This window comes from Peromyscus leucopus, chromosome 3, assembly GCF_004664715.2.
Source record: "Peromyscus leucopus breed LL Stock chromosome 3, UCI_PerLeu_2.1, whole genome shotgun sequence".
Lineage (NCBI taxonomy): Eukaryota > Metazoa > Chordata > Mammalia > Rodentia > Cricetidae > Peromyscus > Peromyscus leucopus.
The window spans coordinates 157,063,604-157,080,079 of NC_051065.1; the positions used below are offsets into that span (position 1 = coordinate 157,063,604).

At 51.3% G+C, this 16,476-nt stretch overlaps 1 protein-coding gene across 9 annotated transcripts in view; it reads left to right on the forward strand.

Annotated features, from left to right (window-relative positions):
- Positions 1 to 16,476, forward strand: part of Atp2b2 (ATPase plasma membrane Ca2+ transporting 2) — a 326,081-nt gene that overhangs the window by 284,385 nt on the left and 25,220 nt on the right. For all 9 annotated transcript variants that reach the window (XM_037204261.1, XM_028863952.2, XM_028863954.2 and 6 more), the window contains 4 exons: positions 6,292 to 6,533; positions 7,253 to 7,487; positions 15,995 to 16,174; positions 16,359 to 16,446. In XM_037204261.1, coding sequence (XP_037060156.1) covers positions 6,292 to 6,533; positions 7,253 to 7,487; positions 15,995 to 16,174; positions 16,359 to 16,446 — 745 coding nt within the window. The remainder of the gene's footprint in view (positions 1 to 6,291; positions 6,534 to 7,252; positions 7,488 to 15,994; positions 16,175 to 16,358; positions 16,447 to 16,476) is intronic.

Sequence of the window (16,476 nt, forward strand, 5' to 3'; positions counted from 1 at the left end):
TACAGTGTTCCTGAGGGAGACAGGAGGCACCAGCAGTTGCCGTGAGTCCAGATCCAAGGACCGGTCCGGCTCAACTGCATCTGAGTAATGACACCTCTCCTCCTGGGGCCTCAGAGCACACAGCTGTAAAATGGGAACAGCAGTCCCACCTCCAGGGAGCCATGAGGATGCAGCCTGAGGGGCATGTGAGCAAGGGCTTCAGCAGGAAGCAGAGTCAACTCGGAGAGAAATGGTCATGTCTGGTGACTAATCCAGGCATGTGGGGGGCTTTCATTGCCACTGTCTGTCCTTGAGGATGGTGTTTAGTCTCAGAAAGCCAGTCCTGTGGACAATCACCAAATCACACTTTATCAGTAGCCCTGTGTCTGTAAGAGATGTCCCTTTGAACAAGGGATAGGTCATTTTGGTTGGTTTCAGTCTGTGATCAGTGGGGCAAAGGCTTTGGGGCTATGGTGAGACCAGATATCATGGTGGATGCGTGTGGCAGAGAAAGCCAGTCATCATGGTGCCAGGAAGCCAAAGAGGACGAGACTGGAGTCCCAGAGGGACTCTAAGACCCCCCCACTCTGCCTTCCTCTTAAAGACTCTGCCACCTCCTAATGGTGTCAGTCTCTAAGACATTTTGACCCTTAGAAGGTATTTAATACTCAAAGCAGCGGTTACCATGGAGTTTGTTTGGATGTTTTCCTTTATTGTAATAAAACACATGCACCATGAGGTCTGACCATTTTAGCCATCTTGACCCTTTCAACCGTCTTTAAACAATGGGTTAGTAGGATTATGTGCATTCCATGGCTGCAGCCCATCCATACACTTGTCATCTTGCAGAACTGAACCTCCGGCTACATTAGCACCAACCTCCCACGCCCCTCCCTGAGTTCCTGGCAGCGGCCGCTCAGCTCTCCATCTCTATGAGTTGATACCTCTCGGCTTATTTCTCCTAGCATAATGTCCTCAGCTTCTCCCGTGTAACAGCAGATGTCAGAATGTCTTTCCTCTTTAAGACTCAGTAATATTCCATCGTGTGTGTAGACCACAGTTTGTGTCTCCATTCACCCATCAGGTGCCTCCACAGCTTAATTGCCGTGAATGTGAATGCACTAACGTCTCTTTGAGTCCCTGTTGGTCATTGTTTTGAGAAGATACCCGGAAGTACCCTTTATTGTGTGACACAGCTTCTCTCCATTAAGTGTTTCAGGGGCCTCCTGTGTTTTGCAGTATCTGCATCGTCTTACATTCCTACTCACAGCGTCCAAGTGTTCCGGGTACTCGGCGTTCTTGCAAACATTTGTTATTTCATGAATCTTTTGTTATTTAATAGCAACATCATAATGGGTGTGAGGTGATGTATGCTGGGAATTTGGTTTTTTTATATTTGTGGGTGTGTAGGTGTGTGGGTGTGTGGGATGTGTGTGAGTATAGGTCCGCATATGCCGTGGCACACTTGTGGAGGTCAGAGGGCAGCTTTGTGGAGTCAGCTCTCGCCTTCAACCCGTGGTTTCCAGGACTTGAACTCAGGTCTTTGGCTTAGCAGCAGGCGCCTTTACACACTGAGCCCTTAATCCCATTTTTTTTTTCTAATTGAATTTATTGTTTATAGCTCTTCAAGTCACGTACTGATTTCACTGCAATCATCCCTCAGCACCAAAAGACAGAGGCATCAATTGGCCCCGCTACGATAGGCCCGTGGCGTCACCGGGTGCCGTGCTGCTCAGGGTGGTAATTACCAAGTAAGGGTGGGAGCTCTAAGGGGTTCAGGACACTTGCGGGAGCCCCAGGCCTGGCTTCGGCAACTGTGTAGCAAGAGCTGCTTTCTTCTTCCCTTCTCCTGGAGGTGGGGGAGGGGAGCTGGGGCCCCTCCCTCTGAGCAGGCCCAGCCCTAGCCACCGACCAGGAGCCCCACGGAGAAGACCTTCTGCAGCTGGAGCTGGAGCACAGGGGCAAAACCTCCGAGTTTGTCAGGATGCAAAAAGTCGAGAGGGAGGGGGAAGAGCAACCAACCGCTTCTTAGTAACGCACGTAGGCGAGTTCAGAGCGCAAGTTCAGAGAAACAAATTGAATTACGGAGGAGGCAGCTCTGCCATTTGCAACACTGGATTGTTTGAAATCCTTTTAGAGGAAAATTAAAATATTTCACGGAGGGTAATAAAATGCCGGGTGCTTGGCAGGCATGACTGCTCAGCTCTCTTGGGCAAATAAGTAATTAGGTATTTTTATTTAAGGCCTCTGTGTCGTCATTTTCTTTCATTAGCAGAGGAACGCTGTTGTGGAAAACGCATAAAACTCCGAAACCACCAGAAAGTTAGTTAGAAAATTAGTTTTTAAAGCACAATGTAGCTACATTTGGTGAGCCAAAGGGAAGCTCTTAGAATTTATTTTATCAAAAAAAAAAATTTATAGGAAGTTATCTGAGAGATGCCAGTGTTTCGCCGTGACCTGCGTGGGGCGCCCTCCAAGGCACTTGACGCTGAGTCTCAGGTTAGCCAGCCTGAGGGAGCCAGGAGATATTCTGAGCCGCATGCCTGTCCTAGGCACTAGATCACCCGCTGAGGAACCGGCCACCCAGCCGTCCCCCCCCCCCAGCTCCACCATCCCTCACCACATCCTACTGATATGGAAACAGGGTTGATGTTTTTTTCCTCTGCTCCAATCCCTCCATTCCACAGATGAGGAAACCTGTGGGTGTGTTAGAAATGTTCTTTCCTTCCCGGAATCCCTAGGTCTTGGGGCCACTGCCCGTCAATGTCTATTTCCCCACATATAGACATCTGTCCCCAGGCCTGAGACAGGGCTTCAAGAGCGGAAAGTAAGCCAGATGATGATGGAGGGCTCGCCCCAGCCAGCCCTGAGCCTGGTACAGGCTGACGTCTGTTTTTGTAATTAAGTTTTATTGTGTTTTATTTCTGTGCATGTGTGGGTGGCATGTATATGTGTCTGTGTGGGTGTAGATATACATATGTATGCAGGTGCCTGCAGCAGCCAGAGAGGGGGTCGGCTCCCTTGGAGCTGGTGTTACAGGCATTTGTGAGCTGTCCAGGATGGACTCTGGGATCCAAGCTCTGGCCTCATGGTTGAACAGCAAGCGCTTGTAACTGCTGAGCTCATCCCTCCAGCCCCCAAACTGGCATTTTGAATCCGCCTCCTTGCCACAGATGCTCTCTTGGGCAAGATCGAGGAGGATAAGGATGGAAATTCAGATGCCCCCTTTTGCAAGACTGGTCTGAGACCCAGGCAAAGCCACTTCTGAGGTAGAAGAAACACAGACATGACCGTTGCTATTTGTTCCTCTTCAAAATCTCGCCAGGCCTACAGTTATCTCCAGCAGCCATTACTGTTCCAGAAGACCCACCACCCAAGTAGCTACACAGTAATTTTCAGTGAGATGAGTGGGTGTGTGTCTGGGGAAGGGGGTGCAGGAGGGAGGGTGGGCACTTGCAGAGCTGTGTTCCCAGCAGCCACTTGTGCACCTGTCCCAAGCCCACCCCTACTGCTCATGTGCAAGCATCTTGTACTGACCTCATGTCCTACATCTTTCCCAGCCAGCTAGTTCACCTTGAGCCATCAGCAAATAGTAGGTAAGCACCTACTGTGTGCTGGGTCCATGATTGGCCTGGGAACTTGGAGGGAATTAGAAGACAAGAGATGGGCCGGGCAGTGGTGGCGCAAGCCTTTAATCCCAGCACTCGGGAGGCAGAGGCAGGCGGATCTCTGTGAGTTCGAGGCCAGCCTGGGCTACCAAGTGAGTTCCAGGAAAAGGCTCAAAGCTACACAGAGAAACCCTGTCTCGAAAAACCAAAAAAAAAAAAAAAAAAAGAAGAAGAAGAAGAAGACAAGAGATAGACCCACACAGGTGATATTTGAGTATGTCCTTCAGGAAGAGAAGGACTTTGCCCACTAGCAAAGAGAAAGGGATTCTGCAGGAGCAGCCCATGTTTTTCTAAGCCTCCAGGACAAGAGATGCTGCCAGAGGACCAGCAGGTGGAGAGAAAGAAAAGAGAAGAACCAGGAGAAAGGATGAGTCAGTTGTGCTTACTTGTAGCGAGGCATTTGTTGAGTAGTTTCAAAGAAACACCCTGGAATGGGAAACACAAACCAGCTCCACAAAGGGACTGTGGAGGGGCTGAGTGGCAGCAGAGCTTCGGCCTCCTGATTGGCTGTGAGTTCAAGGCCAGACTTTAACAAGCAAGACAGAGCTACATGCCCACTCAGACATTGGGCTAGGCCTCTTGAAAAAGCTCCTGTTTAGGTGTATGGGTGTGTATCAGCCAGAGGTCAATATCGGGTATCTCCTCAATCCCTTTCCACTTTGTTTTGTTGTTGTTGTTGTTTTTGTTTTGTTTTGTTTTGCTTTGCTTTATTGAGACAGCATCTCACTCTATAGCCCAGACTAGCCTCGAACTCACAGAGATCCACCTGGCTCTGTGCCTCCTGAGTGCTGGGATTAAAGGCGTGCGCCACCATGCCTGGCTCCACCTTATTTTTTGGGACAGTCTCTCACCAATTTTGCTTGGCTATCTGGTCAGGGAGCTCCAGAGATCTCGCCATCTCTGCCTCCGCAGCACTGGGATTACAAGTACACACCGCCACTCCCAGGTTTTCATGTGGGTCCTGGGAGTCCAGACTCAGGGCTTCATGCTTATCTGGTTAAGCCTTCTCTCCAGCCTTGTTTGGCCAATTTTTTTTTTAATGTAACAGAAATAGCTGTTCTGTATGTTCTAACCTAAATCAAAAACAGGAGGGTGGTCCACCTACACTGTGGACGTGCTACTGAAAGGCATGAGACATGGGACACCTGGTCTCAAGGGGCTTAGGCCAAGTGAGAAAGCCAGTCACCACCAATGACATCCTGTATGGTTTCGAGTATGTACCATGCTTGACATGATTGACATGGGCTGGGGATGTAGCTCAGTGGTTAAAGCACATGACCAAGCACTCAGCATGTACAAGGCTCTGGATTTGATCTCCAGCACAGCACTGAAAGAAAAAGAGAAAGGAGGAAAGCAGAGGGGTGGAAACTGGTGGCCAGAGGCAGAGAGAGGGCGGACTGTGGCCATCCAAGAGTGAAGCAGGGATGCATGATAAAGTGTCCTGTTTAGACATCGTGGTGCACCCAGGAATCGCTGTCATGCCTTGATAAAGAACCAAATACACATGCATGCACGTGGGGTCTGAATGAGGTTGCGTCGACTGTGTCATATCCCGGCCTTGTTGTGCTCTTGTTGCTATGGTGATGTGGGAGGCTATCACTGGGGGAAGCTGGGAGGAGAGTGTCAAGGACCTCCTGTGTTAGTTTTCATCAACAGTCATCTTAAAATAAAATGCCACAGCACACACCCAGGGATGATTAGAAACAAATTGAGCATCGAGACCAGTTCTGGGTCAAATGGTGAGTTCACAGCAGGCGAGAAGAAATAGACAGAGGGGTTCAACTTTAACCCATGTGTTTTACTTTTCAAAAAAAAAAAGAAAGAAAGAAAAATCTAGCCAGACTTGGTGGCACAGGCTTATAATCCCAGCTCTTGGGAGCTAGAGGCAAGAGGATCCGGAGTTTTAGACTGTGTTTGACTGTGTAGCAAGTTCAAATTCAGCCCGAGCTAGATGAGACAGACCCTGTCTCAAAACAAGCAAACATGAAAAGAATTTGAAGCAGGGATGACGTTGTCTGACACCAGCCAGAGTCATCTAGGCAGCGGAATCTCAACTGAGAAAAGGCCTCCATCAGACTGGCCTGTAGACAATATGTTGGGGCGTGTTCTTGACTAGCGACTAATGTGACAGAGCCCAGACCACTGTGGGAGGTGTCATCCCTGGGCAGATGGTCTTGATTTGTGTAAGAAAGCAGACTGAGCAAGCCGTGAGGTGCAAGCCAGTAAACAATGTTCCTCCGTGGCTTCTGCTTCAGTTCCTGCCTCCAGGTTCCTGCCTTGAGTTCCTGCCCTGACTTCTCTTAATGATGGACTATGATCAGGACATGTAAGCTGAAACACACCATTTCCTCCCCAAGTGGCTTTTAGTCAGAGTGTTGTATCACAATAGAAAGCAAATTAGAACAGAAATCATACATTATTTTTTAAAAAGAGAATTCTACTTAATGACCTGCCCCAGAATCAGGACTAGCCCAGAGTGTCTCAGAGACCTAGAGTGTCTCAGAGACCACATCCTAGCCTCCAGTGGCCCTGGACCCCTGGGGGCTCAGCCACACAGCAGCATCAGGGTCAAAATGATAGCCAGGGCAAGGATTCCTCTGTGGCAGGTCCTGCCCGGCACAAGCCACACCACTTCTCTCCACAGCCCCCGGAAAAGGAGGGTGCCCTGCCCCGGCAGGTGGGCAACAAGACTGAGTGCGGCCTCCTGGGCTTCGTGCTGGACTTGAAGCAGGACTACGAGCCAGTGCGCAGCCAGATGCCGGAAGAGAAGCTGTATAAGGTGTACACCTTCAACTCCGTGCGCAAGTCCATGAGCACTGTCATCAAGATGCCTGATGAGAGCTTCCGCATGTACAGCAAGGGTGCCTCCGAGATCGTGCTCAAAAAGTAAGCCTCCCAGCACAGCTGTGAATGTCTGGATCACACATCACCATCTCTATGCAGGCTGGACCTAAGCAAGTTAGTTTCCCTCTGTGCCTCAGTTTCCCCGTTTGTACATTGGTCAGTCCCAGAGATTCTCAACCCTAACTTGTAGTACATTAGAATCACCTCAGGGAAAATAAAAGGAAAGAAGCTGGACACGGTGGTGCACACGTTAATCCCAGCACTCAGGGGCAGGCAGGAGAATCTCTGCGTTCAAGGCCAGCCTGGTCTACATTGAGACCCTCTCTCAAAGAGAAAGCAAGAAGGATGGAAGGGAAGAAAAGAAAGAAAGACAAAACATTGTTCCTGTCTCACCCCCAGACAGCTCCCACTGGAACCATGAAGGCTGGCCTGTTTTATTAGATGCTCCTCGGGTGAGCCTGGTACCCTAGCAAGGTGGAGAACCTCTAGCCTAGGTTTAGGGCTTCCCAAGGCATCTCAGCTGAGGTACCACTCCCCCCCCCCCCCCCCGACTGGAACCTCCCAAACATGGCATGCAGCAGACAGCTCGGGAACCTGATACAGATATTGTAGAAAGGTCATCTAGCTGCACCCCTGCCTGTGATGCCCAGGCCTACTGCATGTACTGATGCATTATGGGAAGCGGATCAGGTTGGTATCCAATAGCTAAGGTAGGTGGGCTTCATTCATCTCCTTCCCTTCCCTTCCCTTCCCTTCCCCAGGTGCTGCAAGATCCTTAGTGGGGCTGGTGAACCCCGTGTCTTCCGGCCCCGGGACAGAGATGAGATGGTGAAGAAGGTGATCGAGCCCATGGCCTGTGACGGGCTCCGTACCATCTGTGTGGCCTACCGTGACTTCCCCAGCAGCCCTGAGCCTGACTGGGACAATGAGAATGACATTCTCAATGAACTCACGTGCATCTGCGTGGTGGGCATTGAAGACCCAGTGCGACCTGAGGTAGGCCCTGATGCCAGTGAGCTCGGGAGAAGGGGGCAGGGCTAGAGCCAGGCCCGTGAGAGACCTGGGAACTCTATCTGATCAGCTCTCTGAGCTTCAGGTCCCCATGCAACAGGACCAGGATCCTCCCTGCTCTCAAGTAATTTCACTCTGTAGCTAGTGTAGACATATTTAGCAACTGTCTACTCAGCAAGACCTGGGAAGGACCACTCCCCAGCCCACAAGCAGGTGCTACTCTGAGTGAGAACCGTTTCATACCCCCCACCCACCCACAACCACTAAGGGCATTTCCCTCCTGTCTCCCTAGGGACAGATGTAGGGCATGCCTGGCTCCAGAAGCCTCTAATCCTATAGGATGTAACTATTGTCATGTTCTAGATTCCAAGCCTCCATTACAGCTGGGTGCACAGGACATCCTCCCAGGAGAACCCAGAGCATAGTGTTCTATAAGTGTCTCAGTCTCTCTCTGCCCAGAGGTGGCTCAGTAACAGGGTGCCCTGGCCAGCCTGCTCATACAGCCACTGTATGTCTTCAGCATGCATACTTCAGCATGCATACATTCCCAGCAGAAGGGACAGATGACTTCATGCACGTGAAGAGGATGAAAATGATATATGTGGCGTGTTCTTCATGGGGTGCTGGGTGCACAGTGTAGCTCCATGCTGTGTTAACTGAATCTGAATCCAGAGAGGAGACCTGTCGTGATCACAGAAGGTCTGTGAGGTCTGTGTCTACCCATGGAGGATCAGGCTTCATGGAAAGAAGTCAGTGCTATGGGCAGGCCAAGCATTTACCTTACCCAGGAGGCCAGGAGAGCAGGGGATCCATGTAGACCTCAGCTGTGAGATTTGGTGTTGATACCCAGAGGGACTACCTTCCTCCAACAATGGCAGATTCCGGGTCCTGCCCTTATGGTGTTCTCTTTGGGCCTCTGGACACTCCCTGTTCTGTCAGAGCCCCAGTGGTCCCTTTTTCAAAGTGGAGACAAGTAGAGAGCTGTCTTCTGGGCTCCTGACTGGTGCTGTAGAATTCTGTCTTCCAAAGAACAGGTGAACCCAGGTCACAAACATGGACTTTGACACCTAGGCAGCTACGAGAGGCATTGGAGTGTGAGCACAGGTATCAGACAGACCTGGATCCCCATGTGCGAGCATTGCTGAGCTGTGTAGCATTGAACCAATTACATAACCTCTCTGAGCCATTTCAGTAGCCTGGGTATAACAGTATCTTCCTCCATGCCCACACATGCCCATGAGATAGTGTAAGGGAGCAGACTACACACATATGAACACCAAGACCAGCATAAAAGTCAGTGGCCCAAAAATGAGGAGCCCTAATGGCCTCCCCAGCTGAGTCATTTTCTCAGGATCCTGTATGGGCAACAGCCTAGCCTTCAGAAAAAGCAGGAGCTTGTGGAATGAATGAATGGAAATGAATGGACTTGATCCCAGCCCTCCAGCTCTGTTCTTGATGCTCCCCCACACACACCCCCATACACACACAGAGGGAAGGAGGGAGAGAGAGAGAGAGAGAGAGAGAGAGAGAGAGAGAGAGAGAGAGAGAGAGAAGAAAGTTTGCTTCTGTATTATCTATTTGTAGTCCTCTTCCTGTCTGTCTGCCTATCAAGGATCTGTCAACTCCTAGTCCCTGAAGATGGTTTTCAGCCTCCCAGGACAGCTGCTTGTCACCAGCAGTTAGCAGGCTCAGGCCTCCCGGAGATGGGTTTATCTATTATCTCCTTCCGAGAAATCACTGGGTACAGGCAGCAGAGGTTTGTCACGGTGTGTCTCAGGCCACCTGCCCAGGCCCTGCCCAGCCTCTTCCCAGGTGCTCCCTCTGTACAGCCTCCTCCAACTCCAGACTGACCTCTCCCCGACCAGCTTTGGAAACATCCACCCAGGAGATGAACCTGCATGAGGTGCTAAGGGTTTTAGCTATGACCCATCCTTGTGACTTAGTAACACACTTCACCAACTTAGACTTCCATGAAGTCAAAAATGCCACAAGTGTCCTCTTCCATTTTGAATGCTGTTCCTTGAGGTTTGAACTTTGGTCTCATTCAGGCCCCCTTTCCTGCTCATCAGTTTATAGATGCACACTGACTGGGCCCTGAGAGACCAGGGTGGTCCCAAAGTCTTGCTGTAAGTGGCTGAATGGAGTAGACCTGGTGTTCTGGGCCTGGACCCAGGTGCCATAGAGCTCCATGCCCAGGACCTTGGTGCGGGGCTAAGCCCCGGTACTTTTCAATGACAGTACTGTCATCTAGAGTTCTTGCTTCAAAAACAGAAACGGGAAGGGGCAGCTGGACCCAAGTCCAAGCTTTGCTCCCAACAAGCCACCTGCTTCCTTGGGACCTTTATCTTCTATCTGTAGAATGGGTGTCAACTCAGAGGCCCTTTCCTTCCGGGATCTGTCATCTTTAGACCAGAGGCAGCTGCTAGAAGCCTCACAGCTACACCCACTAGGCCTTCCACATCCTGCCCAGCGCCTTTCAGTCATCTATCCTGGATCCCATCTCACCCACGGCCCACTGGGATGTGTATTCAGAAATGCATGCTATGATGCCAGCAAGACGGCTCAGTGGGTCAGTGTTTACTGCGCAAGCCAGATGACTCTAGTTTAATCTCTAGAATTCTGATGAACGTGGAAAGAGAGGCCAGCTCTACAGAGTTGTCCTCTGACCTCCACACATGCACTGTGGCATGTAAAAACCATGCATACATACAATAATAATTACTATTTAGTTTCATTTCTAAAGAACTGCAAGCTGCGGTTGGGAGCTGGAGCTTCCTTGACGGACAGCGTAGTTGGGACACCAGCTCTAACATGCCCCTCTGATATTCTCATCAGTTCGTTTCTCATCGCTGAAACAAAACACCTGACCAGAGCAGCGTAAGGAGGAAGCGTTTATCTGAGCTCATCTTTTGGAGGGGAAGGCATGATGGCGGGAGTGTGAGGCACCGGCCACAAGGCATCTGCAGGCAGGAAGCTGACAGAGATGGATGCTGGCGCTCAGCTTGCTTTCTCCTCCTCATTCAGTCTAGGACCCCAGCCCATGGACAGATACTGCCCATCATGAGGGTGGATTCCCCCACTCCCATTAACCTAATCTGGAAAATCCCTCACAGACATGGCCAGAGAGTTCACCTCAAGAAGATTGCAGATGCCGTCAATGGCAGTTGATATAAAACCTCACAGGTGCCTCAAGTGAAACATCTCCTCCTGGGCTTCAGTTTCCCTGTCTGGGAATGAGAAGGGTGGACTGTATGAATCTCAAGGTTAAACCAGCAGAGCTGTGGGGTGGGCTGGGGTCTTCCTTCTCCTGCTGAGACTGAAACCTAGAGCCTCATTCTGACAAGGCCCCCAGTTGTACCTCACGGTGAGTCCCCACCACACCCAGACTCCAGTTCCCACCTCACAGTGAGTCCCCACCACACCCAGAGACTCCAGTTCTCACCCCACAGTGAGTCCCCACCACACCCAGACTCCAGTTCCCACCACACCCAGGCCCCAGTTCCCACCCCACAGTGAGTCCCCACCACACCCAGAGACTCCAGTTCCCACCTCACAGTGAGTCCCCACCATACCCAGACTCCAGTCCCCACCACACCCAGAGACTCCAGTTCCCACCTCACAGTGAGTCCCCACCATACCCAGGCCCCAGTTCCCACCCCACAGGCAGCCCCCGTCACCACTTTTGTAAGTGACTCCCCCCACACCCCACATCGTCCCATCCCCCACACATACCATGTCAGCTGTCTCATGCAGCCTCCCTGGCCCTGTCCTCCTTCCCTTCATCCAGCCTATGGTTCCTGGAGTCTCACAGTGAGCACCCTGTACTAGGCTCCAGTGTAGTGAGACCCAGGAAGAGGGGGCTCTGCAGCGGGTCCCCCAGACCTCCCCAGGCTCACTCTTCAGCTGCAGGTAAACACTCTCCACCTACCTCAGTTTCCTCCCTCGGGCCCACCACAGGCCAAGCAGCATCAAACATTCACTGAAGTTCGTACTCAAGACAATCCCAAAGCTGACAGACGAGAGCATGGAGGAAGCCATCAGTAGAGCATCGGTCTAGGACTCGCTGGGGGTTCCCCCGGGGGTGTTCAGAGCCCTTGGAGTCACAGACACCGGCTGTCACCAGAAACAGCAGATGTTTAAAAGCCTTTATGTAATGACAACAGGAAGCGCCCATTTCCTGGCTGTTTTTCCTCAGTGAGAATATCTAGGATAATTTTAGCAGAGGAAGCCACTTTTTAAAATAGTTAACGCTGGTTTTATTTATATGGAAAGCATATTTCAACCAGAACCATGCTCCTGAGATTGGAGTTCTAACCATCTCCTCGGTCCTCGGAGCCCAGAGCAACCGAATCTTCCACTGCTGTTTGTTGAGTGAATGAGTGAGTGACCAAAGAAAATCCTGAGACCAGTTCAAGGAAATGTCCCTCTGGGTTGGAGGGATCTAGACGCTTCATGGGTAGAGAGCATTGAGCACAGGAGGCAAGTAAAAGCTCGCATATAAAGGCTGAGGGGAACAGGGTGTCCCAGGCAGCAGGGGCAGAGTGGGAAAAGAAAAGGAAAAGCATAGCTTTCCACCAGTGTGATAAAATAATAGTGGGCATAATCAGCTTATAGAGAGGAAAGGTTCCACTGGGCCCACGATGTCAGGTAACAGTTCATGGGCAGTGGGCGCCACTACTTTGGGGCCCATGGTGGGAGCACACGGCAAAGCCAGTTAATGTCAGAGTGAGAGGCAAAAGACCGAAGAGACTGAGGTGCCCGAGTCCCCTTCCAAGACACATCACACATTCCCATCTCTTAAAGGTCCTAGTTCCTCCTGACAGCGCCACCCTGGGGACCGAGACTCCAATATATAGGCCCTCAGAGAACACTCTGGTCTGGACTTAACCACAGATGCTACACACGGGCCCTTGTGAAAACCCCTATTACGTTTGTGAGAGGAAAGCCTGGTTCTTCTCCCAGGCCTAGTTTGCTTGGCAGAGCCTAGAATCTGGTCAGCTCCATCCTGTGAGGTAGTCTGAGAAGTGTGAGTCCTGGGCCAGGTGTGGTGGCACACGCCTTTAATCCCAGCACTCAGGAGACAGAGTGGATCTCTGTGAGTTCAAGGCCAGCCTGGCCTACAGCGCGAGACTCTGTCTAAGACAAAACAAACAAAGCATGAGTCCTAAACTACACACAAACCACCTTGTCTCTAGTGCAGGACTGGTGCCTACTGGAGCAAGCCCCCCCCCACACACACACACACACCTCAGCTTCCTCAGAAGCTTCCTTCACGGCCACCAGCCCTCATCCCACACCTTCCTTGGAGTTCCTCTGATGGCCTACAGCCCAGCCCAGACCCCTCACACCTGGAGCTTCTCTGTCTGTATACCTGAAGTCAAGAATGTGGACAGGACGGCTGTGTGCTATCTGCATGGCCTGAGCCTGCAGCTCCCTCACACCAGAGCCTGACAGGAAAGAACCAGCTCAGACACTCCTTCCTCCAGGAAGCTCTCAGAGGTTTTCCCTCCATTGACCCTCCTCTCTCTCACCCTCCACCCACCTTCCACTGTGCTTTCCAGAGCTCTTAGTCTCAGTCTGCCCTGAAGACCCCGTCTCTGTAGGACAGTTCGGGTATGATAGAGCGACACTCCGTCTGAGGAAAAGGAAGGTTCTTTGAAAGAACAAGCTAAGTCGACTGGCTTCACTGTGGAGCAGGAGACCTCAGAGAGAGGCAGCCCCCTGTCACCGGGGGTATGCAAGCAGAGACTGGGCCAGTCATCCGCTGGGGATGTCTGGGGCAGATCTCAGCAATGAGCAGGGGGTCAGAGTCAGATGGTGCAAAGCCCCTCCCGTCTCGGACCTTCTAAACACAACTTGAATCCCTCTTTAGGGACAGAAGCCAGACAAGGTGCAGGTTTCTAGAACAGCAGCTCAGGAGCTGAAGGCAAGTGTGCTGCCTACACACACACACACACACACACACACACACACACACACACACACACACCATACACACACATACATACAAGCATTTTATACACACATGCATACATATAGTCACATACCCATACATCACATGTATATCACACACACACATACAGCCAGCCACACACACAAGCATCATACACACATACATCATACATACGTGTCACATATACATACATCACATGTACACATACATGATACACAGACATCATATACATGCATACATACAGTCACTCACACACAATTACACACACACACACACGCACACATACACACACACACTGAGAGCTAAGGGTGTACTAAATTATATAAACCAGAACCTGTACCCGGGAGTTAAAGGGTAAGGTGGGACAGACCCAGGAAGGGTCCCGCTTCCTTCCTTGCAGTTCCTGGGCTGGGACGGGACCAAGGGCAAGAACTGTCCACATAAGACTCTGAACTGAACGTCTGTGTTAGTTTTCTATCCCTGCCCAAACCAAGCACGAATATTCCCTAACTTAGGACGAGTTGGTCTCAGGTCCTCTGACCTCATGAAGACCCAAAAGCGTATGATAACCATGCCTGGAGACTTGCCTCTGAGTCTCCTGTGGGCTAGAGGTACCAGGCATGGTACACTGTTGACCCTGAGCAGGGCAGGACCCCGAGGGGAGGGGAGAGTCTGCCCCGGGCCTGCCTTGTAGCCTCTAGGGAGTTCTTAGCTCTAGAAGGAACTTTTCTCACCACTGTGAGAAAACGTCTGACAGAAGCCACCTAAGAGAGAAGGCTTTGTTTGGGCTCACGGTTTCAGGGGGGTTCTGATTTGACCGGGAGGGGAAGGCCTGGCAGCAAGAACATGTAACAGAAGGCAGAGTGGGTCTGCAAGCAGGGCTGGGCTGTAACCCTCAAAGACCTTCCCCTAGCAACCAGCCCCACCTCCTGAGAGTTCACAACCTGCCAGTACAGCCCCACCAGCTGGGGACCTGGTGTTCAAGCCTAGGAGCCTAGGAGATGGTTCATATTCAGACCAGGACCATGGTGATTGATTCCATCCCCTGGCTGCAGACACATGCCCAACATCTTCTGCTGTCACATCGTGTGCACCCCTTCATGTGTACATCTCTGTATCCTAATCTCCCTCTCTACGAGGATGCTAGTCATGACCGTGCCTCGCCTTAAGCAACCCAAAGATACTTTCTCCCAGGAAGGTCTTTATCTTAGTTGGGGTTTTTATTGCTGTAAAAAGACACCATGACCACAGCAACTCTTATAAATGAAAACATTTAATTGGGGTGGCTCACTTGTAGTTTCAGAGATTCAGTCCATTATCATCATAGCAGGGAGCATGGTGGTATGCAGACAGACGTGCTGAGGAGTAGTTGAGATTCCTACATCTTGCAGGCAACAGGAAGTTGACTGAGACACTGAGTGGTATCCTGAGCATAGGAAACCTCAAAGCCCAACCCCACAGTGACACACTTCCTCCAACAAGACCATACCCAGTCCAACTAAGCCACACCTCCTAATAGTGCCACTCCTGATAAGCTTATGGGGGCCAGTTACATTCAAACTACCACAGTCTTGTCATAGAGCAGCAGCTCAGAGGATCCTGGAAGGCTTAGTTCAGACTCTTTGTGGTGGACTGGGGAAGGGGTAAGCTCTCAGTTCCACTGTGTGCAAGAAGAATTGGGTGTCAGGCTTGCCTGACAGGCCCAAGATTTTAGCATGCCCTGGGTCTCAGTACACTGTGGCATGTTTTCTCACACAAAGATGCTTTGCAGCAGATGCCCCCTAACTATGTCTCTGTCTGTCACTGTCTTGGGTCACACTTACTCATTCAGGTCATCTGTGTCGTATATGAACGCTGGCATTGGCTCTCAGCCATGTTCCACATCCTAACCACTCTAAGGAGAGGCCCCTGGGAGGAGTGGGGCCCTGTCACCTTCTGACTGGCTGACCCGATTGGCTCAGATGTCAGTATGTCATTTCAGTCAGCAAAGGCAGATGCTTTAGCCCTCTCAGTCCTGTTTAGCACAAAGAAGCACCCTTTGCGTTTATTCTAAATCAGGGTAAATAAAGAGGCCTTGAATACTCAAGACTCTCCCCGAAGCATTGAAAATACACAAAGGAACTGATCAAGGAGCCTGTAGATGAAGCTGAACAAGTTCAAGTGCGGTTAGTCCACCACTCTGCACTCTTGCCTGAGGCCAGACTTAAGGAGTAGTGTTTTTAGGGTCTTTCCGATGCTTTTTATCCAGGTCAGGAGCCATAGGTTTCATGTCAGGATAGACTATCACGGTCAATAGGTAGTGGCTATCTGGGACTCTGGGGTCTGCGAATTCTAAGACCCTACCAGATTTAATCAGAGGAGGCTGTGACCAATTGGTAATGCCTGTCACAGGCATAGACGAGAGGCCATAGGCACCATCAGCTTCTGGTTAGTTACCTAGGGAGGTTGCCTGGGAGAAGGGATAACCCTGGACTCCTTAAAGACAAGGAGGGCCTACCCAAGTGGTGCCCTCCCGCATGGCTCTTACCCTCTCGTACAGGTCCCAGAAGCCATCCGCAAGTGCCAGCGGGCCGGTATCACAGTCCGCATGGTCACTGGTGACAATATCAACACAGCCCGGGCCATCGCCATCAAGTGTGGCATTATCCACCCTGGGGAGGACTTCCTGTGCCTGGAGGGCAAAGAATTCAACCGGAGGATCCGCAATGAGAAGGGGGAGGTACGCGCTCACTCGGCCGCTGCCAAGGCTGTGCAGCCGGCCAAGCTCAAGAGGGGGCCGGGAGGCGTGGGCACTGCATGCTTGAACAGAAGCCAGCTGGTGTGCCCCACCCCGAAGAGCCCAGTGACTGCATGGGGCTCAATTTCTCTCTCTGACCCCACCGACATACCACACCCCTCTCCAGATTGAGCAGGAGCGGATTGACAAGATCTGGCCAAAGCTGAGGGTGCTGGCTCGATCCTCGCCCACGGATAAGCACACACTGGTCAAAGGTAAGACGGAGGTGACGCCGCTGACTCGGA